The sequence below is a fragment of the Vulpes vulpes genome, chromosome 6 (assembly GCF_048418805.1).
Source record: "Vulpes vulpes isolate BD-2025 chromosome 6, VulVul3, whole genome shotgun sequence".
NCBI lineage: Eukaryota > Metazoa > Chordata > Mammalia > Carnivora > Canidae > Vulpes > Vulpes vulpes.
Genome location: NC_132785.1, coordinates 114,054,590 through 114,072,899, shown reverse-complemented (window position 1 = coordinate 114,072,899; position 18,310 = coordinate 114,054,590). Strand labels below are relative to the sequence as shown.

Sequence of the window (18,310 nt, the reverse complement as noted above, 5' to 3'; positions counted from 1 at the left end):
CTCTGTGTGTCTCATGAATAAATAAATAAATAAATATTTTAAAAAAAGAAGAAGAAGAAAAGCTGAAAGTTCGAGCTTCAGGAAGTGGGTATATCAGTTTTTTCTGTTACATAAAAACCACACTGAAAATTAGTACCCTCCCTCAACCTCCAACAGTGGTTTATTTAGCTCCAGTTTCTGCATTATGCACAATCTAGGCAAGCTGAGCAGTTCCCAGTGAGTGCTGGACTAAGCAGATGGCCACAGGGGCTCACTCATGGGCCTGCAGTCAGTTGCCTGGTTGGCTACAATACCTTGCTTCTCTTCCACACGCTTATTTATTCCCCTGCAGGCTTACTTTATCATGGTCTTGGGGTTCTAAGTACAGCAAAGGAGGGGAGGCTCCAGCATACAAGCTGCATACAAGCTGCAAAAACCTTTCAAGTTTTTGCTTGTGATGTATTTGATCCTGACTAAAATAAATCACATGCTCCAACTCAGAGTCCATGTGGGAAGGGACTGCCCAAGAGTATGGAGAGAGAGGAAGGGAGAATCGGAGGCCATTTTTGCTTTCTCCCACAGATTGGGGGCGGGGGGAACCTTGGCAACATTAAGCCTCAAGTCAGCAAGAATGTGCAGGCTCTTCAGAGTGCCTCTACCTGAATACCTCAGCTCCCACTATTTGCCTGTGCTTGAGTCAGTTTACTCAAGATATCCAACAAGTATCTGACTCTGCTTGGGTCCCATGCATCAGGGGTGAGGCACCTTGACTGATGAAGACATGAATGAGGGGCAAAAGGTTCGGTTGTGAAGTGGTTGCCCAACGTTGTAAGGGAGGGATGCAGGATAGGCAGTACATTGTTTCTTCCATCTGTACTGTTTGCTCTATTGACTTTGTCCTTCTGCTCTGAATTATGTGGGTTGAGTTTTCCTCCAAAATTTTATTGAAAGCTGAAGTAATAGTCTCAACCTATTACTTGAAGAATAGATTTAAAACATGTAATTTAAAGATACTTGCTGAGGGGTACCTGGGTCCGCAGTTGGTTTAAGCATCCAACTCTTGGTTTCAGCTCAGGTCCTGATCTCAGGGTCTGGACATCAAGCCCCATGTTGGGCTCCTCTCTCAGCATAGAGTCTGCTTGAGCTTCTTTCTCCATCTCCCACTCATGATCTCTTTCTCTAAAATAAATAAATCTTTAAAAAATAAACAGACACTTGCTGAGCTAGTGATGACCCTGGCATGGGGCGGAATCTCACAGGCTCACAGACATCCCCTCTTCGGTCATTTCTACATATTCACTGGCCACCAAGCAAATAGGGAAATGAGAAGACTGATTGCCTTAAACTGAGGTCACACAGTTCTTGGCCCTGGCAGCAACTCTGACAGTTATTTAGTTAGGTTAATTTCATAATTTCTGCAAAATTGGAAGAATGGTCTTAAAACTTTCTAGAAATTAAGGAGGAGTGGTAATGAAGTCATATTTAGCTAGGTTCTAGGCAACGGGGAAAGCCTCAGATAGGTCATTAGCATGACCACAGGGGAGCTGGGGCATTTCAGATTGAATTATTGCCCAAGTAACAGGAGAGTTTAAGGGAATAATAGATTTCTTCTTTTTTTTTTTTTTTTTTTTAAGATTTTATTTAGTTGAGAGAGAGAGTGAGCATTACGAGAGCAGCAGAGGGAGAGAGAGAAGTAGACTCCTGGCTGAGCAGAGAGCCTGACGTGGGCCTTGATCCCAGGACCCTGAGATCATGACCTGAGCTGAAGGCAGATGCTTAACCAACTGAGCCACCCAGGCACCCCAGATTTCTTCTTATTTGGAAAATACTTCTCCCTTTGGACTGACAACAAGACCATTTTTTCTGGTTATAATAGCCCATTTTTACAAAAGAGAGGAAGAGGTGATATCTTTTTGTATATGTGAAGTTATGATGTTTGAAACATGCCTAATGTACTTTTCTCCAAATGTTTAGTCATGTTTCTCCAAAGATTTGATCATAAGCCTCTAATATTTGTGTGTGTATATAATATTATGAATTTATAAATTATGAACATACTAGGTGTTTTAGTGTTTTATAACATATAAACAAAAATTAGAAATGTTTAAAGGATGGGTTAAGAAGTGAACAAAATTAGAAGTTCTGATATTTTTCTTCCCACACCCCAGTGGATCATTCTGTGAAGCCCCTTGGGTGCATTCCCCCACTTTGAGGACTACTTGTCTGGAATACAAAAACATCTTAGACCTACCCAGCAATTACATAGGCAATTCTTAGTATCAGAGGGATAACAGAGAATTAGATGTTCTGTCTTGACCAGAGTGTGCTCAAGACTTAACACTTTCCTTATGTGATAGACTAGTGCTGCTTTGTTGTAGTCACAATGACCGTGAATGCGGACCCTCATATCTCTTATAATCCCCAAGCCTTTGGGGATTTATCTATGCAATAATTATGGAAAGATTTGGATTCATGGAATCATAACCTGAGACATTCCTCCTTCCTTCTCCATCCCTCTTTCCCTTCCTTCATTTTCCTTCCTGTTTTCCTTCTTCAATCTCCATCACATTAATAATACAACTTCAAAGGCATTCTCTCTCTCCCCTTTCTTCCCTCTTTTTTGCTTCCTTGAGAATTCTGAAATAACATTTACACATTTCTATTGTGATAGGTAACATTTATTGAGTTGTGGGCCAGTTAAACTCAGTATCCATTAATGATCTTATTTACCCTCACAACCCTATGAAATGGGTCCTGTTATTATTTGCTGTGAGAGTTGAGAAATCCTGAAGTTTAGAGAGGGTGAAGTAAGGTGCCCAAGATCTCATCGTTTTCTGATGGCAGAGCCAGGTTGATCTGACTCCACAGCCTACAGTGGCACAGAACAGGGAGTAGAGACAGCACGAAGCCAGGAATTCAATCCAGTGTTAGTACAAACCACTTTTAAACTAGCCTTTCCCTTATTAGCCTTGTGTCCACCCAGAAGACACTGGTGTACATATACCAGACAGTGTGGATGCTTGTAGCAAGTTAGAAAAAGTACCAAGTGTGTGAACCATCTGCAAATAGCATTTCACTGTTTGCCTGCAAATGATCTACCTCATGAGGGCTTCTGAAAAATTTGAGATGTTCAGAAATACAAATAGATCTCTACCTGCAAGGATAAATCTATTGTGCTAGAAATTAGTTGCTCTCCTATTTTTCTAAGAAATTATCTTGATGTGTTTACAGTTCATAAATTTCATCTACTATCAATCAGTCTCCTGGGGCACCTTGGTGCCTCAGTCAGTTAAGTATCTGATGCTGAATTTCAGCTGAGGTCACGATCTCAGGGTCCAGAGATCTCAGGGTCCAGAGATCGAGCCTTATATTGGGCTCCACAGTGAACATGGAGCCTGCTTAAGATTCTCTACTCCTTCCCCTACCCCTCTCCCCACCCTGCGGGTATATTTTTCTACACTCTCTCTCTCTCTCTCAAAAAAAAAAATATAGAATGTCTCCTTTGATCTTGGTAACTAAACGGGAGCTAGATAAGTACTGAAATGAAATCAAATTACCAACTCCAAATTCAATTGAAAAGAAGCAGCTCACTGCATGCAGGAGCTGTTGGTTATTTTGTTATTGTCATTGCTGGAAAGTCCATATAAAAAATAATAAGCTTTGGGCAATATAGGTGAAAGGGAATCATCGATAGAGATCTTTTCAGCTAGTGGAAATTGCCCTTAACCTTTCTATGGATGATCTTAGACCAGCTGATGTTACCCCTGCTACCAGTAGACCTTTTGAATTTCCCCCTGGAAGCTATAGTATAGCCTACTAAAGTTAACACATGGAAGACAGGCTTGTTACGGACTCAGCCAGAATGCCCACTCTTCTCTTCATCCCCAACACACATGTACCCAAGCATAATGTAATACTGTATGAGAGTCCCCAGCTCCCTGCTGAACTTACAGAGTCAGCCTTGGAGAAACAGTTCCTGTCACTAAGGCTCAAATGGGTTGTTGCTGGGGTGTCTCCTCAATGTGATAGCCAGAAGAATATAGTGAGTAAGGATATGGGGCCACACATGGGTGAGATTTGCACTGTGGCAGAGGGACAGGCAGTCCTGATGAGTCACCTCTCCTGGCCACAGTAAGGGCATGGTCACTGTCCCAGTGTCCTGCAGGCATTCCTTGTCTTGGTCCCCACTTCTGGTACTTCCTGGATATAAAAACTGCTCAACTTACAGGATGAACCTTTTCCCTTGCCCCTCCCATGCCTTCTCCCTTACAGTAACTTCTGGATCCTTTCCTTCTCTTTTAAGCTTCTGAGCCAAAAGAACCTTTTCCACCTCTCGTCACACCAGAGATGAGTTGTTATTTTTTTAAATTTCTGTTTGAGTATAATTGACACACAATGTTACGTTAGTTTCAGGTGATACAACTTCTTTGTACCTTATGCTGTGCTTACCACAAGCGTAGCTCCCATCTCTCACTATACACGCTACTATAATACCTTTAACTATATATTCCCTATGCTGTGTTTTTTATTCTTTTATTAAAAAGATTTTATTTATTTATTTGAGAGAGAGCAAGGGAGCACAAGCAGGGAGAGAGGCAGAGGGAGAACAAGCAGCAGGCTGCCCACTTAACAGAGAGCCTGACACGGGGCTCGATCCCATGACCCCAGGATCATGACCTGAGCTGAAGGCAAATGCCCAACTGACTGAGCCACCCAGGCGCCCCTGGGCTTTTTATTCTTGTGACTTGCTCATTTCATAAGTGAAAGCCCGTGTGTCTCACTCCCCTTCATTCATTTTGTCCACCTTCTCCTTTCCCTCTAGCAACTATCAGTTTGTTCTCTGTATTTACAGACCTGATTGTTTTTGTTTCTTCATTTGTTTTTTAGATTCCACATATGAGCAAAATCATATGGTATTTGTCTTTCTCAACCTACTTATTTTACTTACCATAATACTTTCTAGGTCCATCCATGGTTTTGTTTTTGTTTTTGTTTTTTAGATTTTATTTATTTATTCATGAGACACACACACACACACAGAGAGAGAGAGAGAGAGAGAGGCAGAGACACAGAGGGAGAAGCAGGCTTCGTGCAGGGAGCCTGATGTGGGACTTGATCTCGGGTCTCCAGGATCATGCCCTGGACTGAAGGCGGCGCTAAAGCGCTGAGCCACCCAGGCTGCCCTAGGTCCATCCATGTTATTGCAAATGATACGACCTCATCTTTCTTATGGCTGTGTAATATTTCTGTGTGTGTGTGTGTGTGTGTTCTATCTATAGACACTTAGGTTGCTTCCATATCTTAGTTAATGTATATAATATTACAATAAGCATAGAGGTGTGTGTATCTTTTCAAATTAGTGTTTTCACTTTCTTTGGGTAAATACCTAGTAGTGGAATTAATGAGTCATATGGTATTTTTATTTTTAATTTTTTGAGGAGCCACCTTACTATTTGCTACAGTAGCTATCCCAGTTTATATTCCCAGCAGCAGTGCATGACGGTTGCTTTTTCTCCACATCCTTGTCAACACTTATTTCTTGTCTTTTTTATTTTAGCCATTCTGACTGGTGTAAGGTGATAAATATCTCATTGTGGTGTTGATTTGCATTTTCCGGATGATCAGTGATGCTGAAGATCTTTTCACATGTCTGTGGGCCATTTGTTTTGTTTTGTTTTGTTTTAATATTTTATTTACTTGTGAGAAAAAGAAAAATATTTTATTTACTTGTGAGAGAAAGAAAGATCATGAGCAGAGAGATGCACAAAGGAAGAGTGAGAATCTCAAGCAGACTCCTGCTGAGTGGGGCACCCAACATAGGGCTCTGTACCAGGACTCTGAGGTTAGGAGCCAAAGTCAGATGATTAACCAGCTGAGCTACCCAGGCATCCCTGGGTAGCCATTTGTATGTCTTCTTGGGAAAATGTCTATTTAGGGCACCATAGAAGAATTTTTTGGTCCATTAAACAGAGCTTCATTAAACATCCAAAAAGGCTTAGACCCTAGAAAGTCCTCTTTGTTCACCCCTCTTTGGTGCATTCAAATAGTCAAGGATGGGAGAGAAATACAGGGTTGTTTTTTTGTTTTGTTTTGTTTTTGCTATGACAATAACAAATAAATAGAACACAGGTTCTGAGAGGCCTTATTAATAGTTAAGTCTTTGATACACTCTAATGTATAAAATGTTAAGAGATTAATTTGTAAAGTAGAATGTTGATTTTTCAATTTGTTATAGATACTGGAATCTGTCCCTGCTCCCCGCCTATGGCCTCTGCTGGGGAACTGGAGTTAAGTTTCCTCAGACAACTGCAAGGTGTTCCAGTAAGATCTCTGCCCTAGTGGGAGTTGAAGAATAGTCTTCATCTAAGACAACATGAGAAGCTGGTATCAGAAAGGCATATTAAGCCAGTGAACCAGTAAGCCAGTTAAGTGGAGGTTTAGTTGTTAGAGGAAGAAGCCAAAAGCAGGGATCCAAAGGTGGAGTACTAGCAAAGTGGGCAGGGGTAAAACAGAAGCAAGAGTTTAGAACCAGAGAGAACAGATTCATCAGGAACACTACAAGTTCCTGGGATGGTCATCAAACTTAGTCTGATGCTTCTTTACTGTGAAGAAAAGAGATGAAGTGTGTGGGGTCAGTTCATCTTGATAAACAGGGGGGAGTTGGGAGGTAGAAACTAGAATGTAGTGTCCAATGTCCTGCTAGGGATTCTGTCAAAGAGTAGTTAAGAGGTAGTTCAATGAATTGGCTTCTTTACTTTGAGGATATCTCTGACCAGCATGAAAGCATCCAGTCTCCTGGAGAATGCTAAGGACAGATGAATAGACTCAAACCCTCTGCTCTCTTTATCAGTGTATTGTGACAACTAAGCAGGTCTCAGCTTCTTTTATCCCAGTTAGAAGTTCCGTTGATAAGGTTCAGAGGACTATTTTCTCACCCTTACACATTCACACATCAGGGGATGACATCACCTGACCTTATGCCTCAAGGCTTCTTTGTATAAATGGATGTAAATCCTTGTTAACTTCTTTTCCCCTACCGAACAATGCTCCTAAAAACCTTGGGTCAAGGTAACTCTTGCCAATCTCAAAGGCAGTGGAAAAAATTAACTGGATTTTAGCTTAACAAACAGGCATTAAGCAAATACCAGAGTTAGTGAACATAAAAAGTAGGACTTTTTTTTTTTTAGATTTTTTATTTTATTTTATTTATTTATGCATGAGAGACACATAGAGAGAGAGAGAGAGGCAGAGACACAGGCAGAGGGAGAAGCAGGCTCCATGCAGGGAGCCCGATGTGGGACTCGATCCCAGGACTCCGGGATCATGCCCTGGGCCAAAGACAGGCGCTAAACCGCTGAGCCACCCAGGCGTCCCTGTGTTCCTCTTTTCAACTTTACAGAACAATCCACAAATATGTAAGGGCCTGCCGTGCATCTGAGGCTGGTTACAGTTTTAAGTATATGCTCTTATATAACAGTGATTGTTGTCTCATCTTGAGAAAACTGCAAAAATCTCAGAATATGTGTTGTTGCCACTGCAAATAAATTCCAATGGATAGCTCTCAGTAAGTTTTTTGCATTTGTCATTGAATGAACAAATTAGGTCACCGAATGGGGAAAGAAGATGACAAGAGTATCTCTGTTTTCAAACTTAATCTTCCTCCACAGTTCTGACTATTTCTTCATTTGGTGACTTTGACTACCCTCGTAATCATTTAATTTAATCTTTGGGGAACTTAAAGTCGACTGTGGTCTGACATTGAAAGAATCCACCATTTCTTTTTTCGTTTGTATCCGTAAAGACATTAGGAAGCTCTGAAGTACTAAGCAGTTCTCCTGTGGTGTCAAATGAGAGCCTGATTTTTATACATGGCTTTTGTTTGGCAGCAGCCCAACTCATAATAAAAGTAATTTGGAGGTAGCAAGTGGAAGAGATAGTAATTAAAATTATGCTGGATTTTTGGCTTTGGTTTTATCTTAATAAGTCAATGAAATGGAATTCTGGATGATAGTTAATTTTGTTCTAAAGATAATTAGTTTTAGCCTGTTTCTTACTGGAGAAATTTGCTGGCTCCCCACTCCCCCCAATCCCCAGCCCTTCATTGTTTCTGGTATCAGCTACATCAGTCATAAGTGTCATGGGAAAGATCTAACTACTGCTTTATCAATATGGATTACAGCTAAACTGTTTTCTTTCTCCAAGGTTAATTAATCAGAGTGCTAAAGATGTGTTTTGACCTTGTATTATTTATTTTGTAAGCAAACAGCATTATCATAATACAGATTTAATATTTTTAAATCACCTCTTACCCCATAGGAGACCTCTGTTTTCACATCTAAATATTATGAAATATTCTATTCCAAAGCTTTTAAATACATGTATATTCTATATCATGAAAATGTATCATTCTGGTAGTAGTAATAGCAGCTGACATCTAATGAACATTTATTACCTGCCAGGCACAATTCTAACATCTGTGTTTTCCCAACAACCCTGTCAGGTAGGATTTAATATTTTCTTTTCTATTAAGATTTTATTTATGCATTTAACAGAGAGAGAGAGCGAGCACAAGCAGGAGGAACAGCAGGCAGAGGGAGAGGGAGAAGCAGGCTCCCGCCCAGCAGGGAGCCTAATGTGGGGCTCTATTCCAGGACCCTGGGATCATGACCTGAGCCAAAGGCAGATGCTTAACTGACTGAGCCACCCAGGCGCCCCAGGATTTAATACTTCCTTAATGTCATATATGGGAAAACTGAGTTGCAGAGAAAATAAACAGCTTGCCCAAAGTCACCTAGCTAATAAGCTGCAGGTACAGGATTGAAACCAAGGCCGTCTGATTCCAGATTGTAGGTTTTTGCTACTATTCACTCAATAATATATATCATGACCAGCTTCTATGTGAATAACATGCATCAATTGCATTGTGATAGCTTCATGGGATTCCATTTTAGAGGTCTGATACTTGATATAACCAATCTTTCTTATCAGGCATTTGTTTCCAATTTTTCTATGATACAAACATTACTGTGGTAAACATACCGCTATATCCTCTTTGCATGCCTGTCTTCTTCTTTCCTCAGAATACACTCCTGTGAATAGAATTTTTGGATCATATTTTTTGAGACTGTCGAACAATTTTTCAGATTGCCCTTCAGAAAGATTTTTTGAACACTTCCATCAGAGTGCAGATTCCCTTGTGTCACAAATAATGATTCTTATTCTTTCTAAAGTTTTGTCTCTCTGATACGGAGATAATTGTACTTATTGTTTATAAGGTTAAACTTTTTTTTCCCAAATAGTTATTACACATTATTTCTTCATTAGCAAATTATCTGCTCCTTACCCTATTTTATTTTATTTAATTTTTTGGTGAGGCTATATCATTTTTCTTTTCAAGAATTTTTTTTTTTTTTAACTTGAAAGACAGTAGAGCAAGAGCAGGGAGGATTGGAGAAGGGCAGAGGCAGAGGGAGAAGCCGACTCCTCACTGAGCAGAGAGCCTGCTGTGGGATTCCATCTCAGGACTCTGGGATCATGACCTGAGACACCCAGGTGCCCCGGTTGTATCATTTTTATTAAGAATACACTGTATATTACATAAAAGATACCAAGTTTTTGTCATATATGATACAAATATTTTCCCCCAGAAATTTTACATACAGATTTGTTGTTTTTTATATGTGAAAGTCTCGAATAATATAAGATAGAGATTTTAATAAAAAGAGGCTCAGGGGGGGATCCCTGGGTGGCTCAGCGGTTTGGTGCCTGCCTTCGGCCCAGGGCATGATCCTGGAGACCCGGGATCGAGTCCCATGTCGGGCTCCCTGCATGGAGCCTGCTTCTGCCTCTGCCTGTGTCTCTGCCTCTCTCTTTCTCTCTCTCTGTGTCTCTCATTAATAAATAAATAAAATCTTAAAAAAAAAAAAAGAGAGACTCAGAAAATATATGACCTAATCTTTGCAAAAACAACTGAAGATGTCTTTCAGTCAATGATAAATGATGCAAAGTTAAGAACTTACAAGTAGGGAAGTCAGTGTTAATAAAGGATTATTTTTAAAAGTTGTGTTTGGCAGTCCTTGGGTTCACCCCAAGAAATGCTTTATTTTCATGAGAACTAGAGACCACTTTGATTTTCTTCTGTAAAAGCATCTTTATTAAGACATTTTTTCCTTATAAATGATTTGGTGGGGAGAAAAAAAAAATCTCATTTCCAGAAATTTGGCCTATGTCCCACTACTGCCCCAAATGATGTATTTTTAAAACGGATTGTAATCATGGGAGATGAAACTGCCAACAGAGAGAATATTTTGTAACAAAGTCTTTTGATACTTTTTAATGGCTGTCAAAGATAATGTAGAATCTCTAGAAATTAATTTAATTACAAAATTTCCCTCCAGATTTAAAGAAACTTCATTTAAATTGTATTCTAAGTCTGATGCTTCAAAGCTCTCTAGGACTTGGTGTGATTTTAAATAACTTCATTTAAAAAGGAATTTATTGTAAAAAAAATTTGTTCAGTGGAGACAAAAAGCCCCCCCCCCCCCTTCTGTTTTAGCTTCATCAAGGAAAATGAAGAATGCTATTTTGGGAACAAGATTCCCAACAGAAGGGAATCCTTTGGCAGCAAGAATAAACCGCTTTGGCAGAAACCACCCTCCAAATAAAAGGACTTTGGCTTGTTCAAACTAGGGAGTGGTGATGAGCCCCAAGGCAAAAAGGATATCCCTGGTATGGGGGCTTGGTCAGTACCAGTCTGTTTGGGTGGGAACACTACCCTTACAAAAGCTCCTTAGAGCAGCTTCATAAGAAATTGATGAGTTTTGAGATGCATTCCTTTTCAAGTTGTCTGGAGAGGATCAGTTACTGTGCCAAGGAAGTGATTATATTTTACTTAGGGCCACATTGTTCCCTTTAGCCTTTGATACAATAATAGTAATAGTAGTGATAATGATAATGATAATAAATAAAATAAAATATAAATCCTACAAACCTGGGTTGTTTACTGACCGTCCCTTTTCCCTTCATTTTCCAGAAAATCATACATCCACAAAAGTGGATTAATGATGAATTTTTTTTTTTTAAGGATTTTATTTATTTACTCATGAGAGAGAGACAGAGACACAGGCAGAGGGAGAAGCAGGCTCCATGCAGGGAGCCCCATGTGGGACTCCATCTCTTGTCTCCAGGATCAAGCCCTCAGCTGAAGGTGGCGCTAAACTGCTAAGCCCCCCCCCCCCCCCCCCCCCCCGGCTGCCCTTAATGATGAATTTGAAGGAAAGTCTTATCCTTAATTTTAAAATGCTTTGAAGTCCTTTTGTGGTTGCTGTACATACAGAAAACACCTTTTTACTTATATTTGTGGGGTTGATATGGGAGAGCTTGGTTCTTGTCTCACAGAGTTGAAGAATGAATCTCATGGACACAGGAGATTGAAGGGATAGGAGTTTATTAAGTAAAGATATAGAGAAAGCTCTCAGGAGTGAGAGGGGTCCTGACAGAGTTGCCACTGACAGCTTGTAGGGTTGGTCTTTTATTGAGAGTCTAATCAGGGAACCTAAATCCTTTTGACAATATCTATTGACATTACCATTGAGTAAGGACTATTGATAACATCTTTAATGGCTTACTTCTTCTTTGGGATCTGGTTATTCTTTGTTGGTCACAAGTAGCTGTTATAACAAACACCCTCCCCACCCACACCTAGGGTAGGGTGGTCTGGCTTGTTCCTTTATTTCTGGTTTCCTTACACCTCAGCATTTTGGGGATTTTTGTGAGCCAATTTCCATGGCCTCCTACCTAACCCTGCCTAGCCTTGTTTGTCCCTAACTCAGGGTGAGGGTGGATATGTGTGTATGCTTGCTCATATATTTAGCCTACATTTTCAAGGTGACGTTTTCAGTAGAGGGAATTGCTCTTTGTTTGGAAAAATGAATGACAAGCCAACCATCCCATCTACATGCAATTCCACTTAAATTATGTGTGGCATTGCTGAATTGGTTTGGTTGGATATGATATTCATGAAAGTTGAGTGAGGTGATCAGAAAACTCAACTAATTAACTCAACCACTGAGCATCCATTTCTCTTTGTTGCAGATTACTGGCAGTAGAAACAATGGGTGGAATGGTGGCCATACGCATTCCTCAGGGACATAGAAAATAGAGCTGCTCCAATGCAAAGTTTCTTTTCTCACTTATTCAATCAATAAACTTTTTACTGAGTATCTACTGTACGCCAGACACAGACTTGTTTTCTGTGCCATTCCTTGTCACACCCACTCTTTGCTAAAGGCTTCACTCTCCCACCCCCTCCCTTTCCACAATCCCAGCAGACACACAAGGTCTTTATGCTAACTGAAAAGTTTGGATCTTCCCCACATGGAAACTCAAGTCCTGTATCTCCTTCTTTGAAGGCCCTGCAAGGGTGGAGTTTTATTTAGAATAACCCTTTTTTATCCCCCATAAAATAAATAAGCCCCAAGATGGAAAAGTATTTTAGAGAAAAAAGAAGAGAGTATATTATGAGTGTTTTCTCAAGTTACTGCATACTTGTAAGCATTTAAATGGCTGGGTATTATCCTATTGTGTTCTTCGGTTTCTTAACATTTACCCAAAACTTGGTACACAACTTGGATTTATTTCCTTTGGGCAAAATTACAAAGTCATTGTTTATGCACATTTGCAAAACCCTTAATACAAATTGCCAAACCACTTAGAGTTAATAATGACTTACAGTCCCATTATCAGTCTATTTACTGTTCATAGCATGGTACCTTTACCCTTACTGAAGACTAAAAACTTTAAAAATCTTCACTGATTGTTTTTAATTTACATTTTCAAAAAAAATTACTAGTGAAGAAAAAAAATAAATAAAAATAAAATAAAATAAAAAAATAAAAATTACTAGTGAGACTGGACTTTTTTTTCATATGCTTATTAGACATTTTTAGTTTCTCTCTCCTTAGCTATCTGTATATGTCCTTTGTCTATATTTATTTCTATTGGAGTTTTTGTAGTCTTCTTATCCACTTGTCTGAATGTATTTCATCTTAAGGGTGTTAACATTTTATCTTTAATATTTATTGATCATATTTGGGCAAAAATCCCTCCAATTACATTATTTGCAATCATATTACCACTTGGAACATATAATTTGTTTTGTTCAATGAGATGAGATCAGCTTTATATAATTTTATGTGGAAGGTGGTTTTCCGTGTCAAAAAATTAAGAATACATACTTTAAGCATGGTAAGGACAACTTCTATCAAAGGGAGAATGTATAAGAGTTAAACTGCAAGGGAGGATCCCTGGGTGGCTCAGCGGTTTAGCACCTGCCATCGGCCCAGGGCATGATCCTGGAGTCCCAGGATTGAGTACCACATCGGGCTCCCTGCATGGGGCCTGCTTCTTCCTCTGCCTGTGTCCCTGCCTGTGTGTGTATGTGTGTGTGTGTGTGTGTGTGTGTGTGTGTGTGATGAATAAATAAAATCTTAAAAAAAAAAAAAACTGCAAGGGACCTTGGTCCTATCAGTGCTTCTGTATTGAGAGACCCATTTGCATATTCTTAGTGTATTTATTTGATGTGTGGCCCCTGTGGCATGCTTATTACAAAATTATGAGATTTGAGCCCACACTAGCACTTGACACAGGTAATGAGGTGCTTTAGAATTTCCCAGGTTCCAGATAAAATTCTAGTCATCGTTCAGTTTCCCATACTCCTAAGAGACCCTGAATAGCAGCCCTCATATATTCTCCTTTCTCTTTTAGACAGTTCTTCCTCACTGCAGGACGATGAAGAGGTAGAAATGGAGGCCATCAGCTGGCAGGCCAGTAGTCCAGCCATGAACGGACATTCTGACACTCCAGTGACCTCTGCTCGTTTCCCCAGCTGGGTCACTTTTGATGATAATGAGGTCAGCTGCCCTTTGCCACCAGTCACCTCTCCCCTGAAGCCAAACCCACCACCTATTGCATCTGTGATCCCAGATGTACCTTATGACTCAACTGGATCATTTAAGAAGAGGGAACGTCCCAAGAGCACGTTGATGAACTTTTCCAAAGTTCAGAAGCTGGACATTTCCTCCTTAAACCATCCACCTTCCATAACCAAAGCTCCACCTTGGAGGGCAACCAATCCTTTCCTGAATGAGACTCTGCAGGATGTCCAGCCCTCCCCTATCAACCCTTTCACTGCTTTCTTTGAGGAGCAGGAGAGGCGCTCCCAAAATAATTCCATTTCCAGTGCCACAGGCAAGAGCCAAAGAGATTCTCTCATTGTCATCTACCAGGATGCCATCAGTTTTGATGACTCAAGCAAAACCCAGTCCCACACTGATGCTGTTGAAAAACTCAAACAACTCCAGATTGATGATCCTGATCGTTTAGGCAGTGCGACACTACCAGATGATGACCCGATAGCCTGGGTTCAGCTAGATGACCACCCACCTTGTTCAGCACTGTCCCAGCCCAGGGATGGGTGGCCAATGATGCTACGGATCCCTGAGAAGAAAAACATCATGTCATCTAGGCACTGGGGACCCATCTACATCAAACTGACAGACAGTGGTTACCTGCAGCTGTATTATGAACAGGGACTAGAGAAACCATTCCGTGAGTTCAAGCTGGAGATCTGCCATGAAATTTCAGAACCCCGCCTCCAAAACTATGACGAGAATGGCAGGATCCACAGCTTGCGAATAGATCGTGTCACCTACAAGGAGAAGAAGAAATACCAGCCCAAACCTGCTGTGGCCCACACAGCAGAGAGGGAACAGGTGATTAAGCTGGGCACCACCAACTATGATGACTTTCTGAGTTTCATCCGCGCCGTTCAGGACCGGCTCATGAATCTGCCAGTGCTGTCCATGGACTTGAGCACAGTGGGCTTGAACTACCTTGAAGAGGAGATTACTGTGGATGTCAAGGATGAATTCTCTGGCATTGTGAGCAAAGTAGACAACCAGATCCTCCAGCATCACGTCTGGACACGGATCCACATTCTGAGTTTCCTGTCTGGGCTCGCAGAGTGCCGCTTGGGCCTCAACGATGTCCTCGTCAAAGGGAACGAGATAGTTTCCCGGCAAGACATCATGCCCACTACCACCACCAAATGGATCAAGCTCCATCAGTGCTGTTTTCATGGGTGTGTGGATGAGGATGTTTTCAACAACTCACGGGTTATCCTGTTCAACCCTTTGGATGCCTGCCGGTTTGAGCTCATGCGATTCAGGACAGTGTTTGCGGAGAAGACCCTGCCTTTCACACTCAGGACGGCAGCAAGCATCAATGGGGCAGAGGTGGAGGTGCAGAGCTGGCTTAGGATGTCAACCGGCTTCTCCTCTAACCGAGACCCTCTCACTCAGGTCCCCTGTGAGAATGTGATGGTTCGTTACCCTGTGCCCAGCGAATGGGTGAAAAACTTCCGCAGGGAAAGTGTCCTGGGGGAAAAGTCTTTAAAAGCCAAAGTGAACCGGGGGGCAAGTTTTGGCTCAACCAGTATATCCGGCTCTGAGCCTGTCATGAGAGTAACTCTGGGAACTGCCAAGTACGAGCATGCCTTCAACTCTATTGTGTGGAGGATAAACCGACTGCCTGACAAAAACTCAGGTAGGTAGAGGTTTCTCTTCTGTGAAAACTGCCACATGGTTACACGAGAGCTGGGGTCAAAGTTCCACATTCTGTTCCTCTCCGAAGTGCTGGTTTTTGCCGTGTGACAGAAATATGGTAATGGAGAATTGGGACCAGAGAAGCAAAAATGTAAGTAACAAACATGAATGACCCAGTTCACCCCCATTTGCTCACTTCCTTATTATCATACTTCTAGAAAACTATGCATTATTCTTCTCTCAGCTGAGCTGCTAAGCAGATTTGCAGGGCATCTCATGAATTTGTATTCTTTTCTGACTCATTTAAGTATTATCTGTGGTGCTGGAAGCTACTTCCAGATCCTAGAAAGCTTCTGGGTTCCAGGGAGGCATCTTTCTCACTCTGCCATGAGTGTAGGTAAAAGGGCCAGTTTATGGTCAGTCATATATACAATACAGCTGAAGAGTCAGACTAATGATTCCACTCCCCCTCTGTGAGACCTGTCAGTCATAACATCCCTGGCTCAGAGTTGGGATTTGAGGATAGGGAAGAAGAGAAATGGCCTCTGATTAGACTGAAGATCCAGCCAGGATCAGAAGGTCCAAAAGGGCTGAAATTCTGTCAGACAAAAAGTAAAGGAAGGTATGTTTCATTTAAACAAAGAAGGAAAGCTTACCAGCCCTTAGCTGGCTTGCTCATAGCTATCAGGGATGCTTTCGTGCTTGAGTGAGCCCAGAAGGCAATGACGTTCCTCAGGGGTCCAGTGAATTTAAGGAAATGACAAAACTAAGGAGTAATCCAACCAACACTAATAGCCTTATTTCTTAGAGTAAAGTCTGAGTGACCCCAATGACACGCAGTCAGCCCATGACCCTGTGATCCTTTAAACCAGTTCTCTTCTTGTTTATAGTAAACTTGCCCATTTGTTAACAAAAGTAGACAAGCAAAAAGGATCAAGTTTGGAAGAACTTTTGATGGAAATGTCCTTCTCTTATGCAGATATTCTTCTTCCATTCTCACTATAAAACCCTATAAGGGTATGTTTAGAGTCTTCACTTCCTCTTCTGAGTGTGGAGTGGCTATGTAACCATACCCAGAATGTAACATGATGTGATGGCAAGAGGCAGTATGATTTGGTCACCTCCCCAAGCTAGCCCAGGCAGTGAACACACACCGGGGTATTCTGTGTCAGACACTGAGTGTAGCGGTGCAAAATGAAGAGACAATTGGACCTCTGTGTCTGAGGCTGGATTTGCCAAACACCGCCACTCCCACCTCCCATCCCCCACTTCTAAACTGATGGGATTTTTAAAAACAAAGTCTTCCTCTCTGTGCTTGCTTACTCATTTCTCCTGAAATCAGCACTGTATTCTCCTTGTGATAGCGCCGTGATACCTCAGCCACAGGACCCATCTGAATTGACAGGGGAAAGAAGCCCTGAATTCTCCTTTGGCACAGAAGCCCTTGAGAAGAGAAGAGAAGAGAAGTGGTAGGGGGAAGATTAACCGTCTAACCTGCTAGAGACTTGACATCAGAAAAGACAAGGCCTCAGGTTTATGTTTATTGCAATGTTTGGCTCTTTGGTTTGTTAAGCATGGATTCAGATGACTTCATTATGGAATTACTGAGTTTTCAAGCTGGAAGGGGCCTTGGGGATACCTCAGTCAAACCTCTTCATTCTATTAGATGAGAAAATTAAGGACCAGGAGCCACATGACTTATCTGAAGTCACAAAGCCACATCCCAGGGGGCTTTTCTCAATATCACAGCCATCTCTTAGTAGAGGACACCAAATAGACACAAACATGAAATAATTTCTTCTAAGAAAAGAGAGATTTGCAGTTTTCTCAGTGTATACACATCTATCTCATTTGTTTCAAAGTTCTTTCTTTCAAATATTTAAAAGTACTGTATGAAGGAGTTTTGGTTATAAGCAGCAAAGACAAAAAAAAAAAAAAGATTGTTGGAGGGTAGCTTGGAGAACTAAAGGAAAGTTTGGAAAGGTTGAACAGGCAGGCTTTGAAAGGGGAGCTTTTGAAAGCAGAACTGTGAGATGTCTCCTCAGGCTGCGGCTGTTGGGATAAATCATCACAAGCCATTTTCTGCCCTTGAGCTACTTGGCTCAAGCTTCAAGGAGAGGATAGAGCATTTTGACTGACATGACTACCAAAATGACATGCAGTGCTGGGGAAGATTATTTCCCAAAGCAAGCAGACAAAAAAATCAGTCAATCAATCAGTCTCAAAAGAAAGGGGGGAATGGGTGCAGGACAAGGGAAAATATAAGTCTTTGGCAAACAGTTGCCTTCATGCTTCCCAGCAGGTTAGTATTCAGTAGGCTCAAGGGCCGAGTAAATGGGACATAGGACAAATTATTTCCTGATTCCTAGAACCTTTATTTGTTAAAAGATTTTTGAAATACAGGACAGCATTAGGATATTTGGGTATGTTTCTCACTTAAGGTACTCTTTCCCATCACTGTTTTTGCTGTTCATTGTTATACATTTTTAGTAGCGACCCCTGCAAAAGGAGCCTCTTAGACTACTCCTGGCCAATGGCGTATTTCTATGTAGGTTTAGAAAATTGGTAACATCCTTTTCTAGAAACTTGAGATGTCCAGGATCAGAATTCTGGTCAGACGGCATGAACCACTGCATGCGTATGTCTGCCCACAGTGGTCCCTGATCTCTAGCACCCCTAGCAGCCAGGGCAGTTGGCTAGAGGCAGTGGGGGACCACAGGTCAGCTCCC

General features: G+C 41.3%; 1 protein-coding gene across 5 annotated transcripts in view; it reads left to right on the top strand.

Moving 5' to 3' along the window:
- Positions 1–18,310, top strand: part of STON2 (stonin 2) — a 144,425-nt gene that overhangs the window by 114,771 nt on the left and 11,344 nt on the right. For all 5 annotated transcript variants that reach the window (XM_072762175.1, XM_072762174.1, XM_072762172.1 and 2 more), the window contains one exon: positions 13,744–15,582. In XM_072762175.1, the coding sequence (XP_072618276.1) occupies positions 13,744–15,582 (1,839 nt within the window). The remainder of the gene's footprint in view (positions 1–13,743; positions 15,583–18,310) is intronic.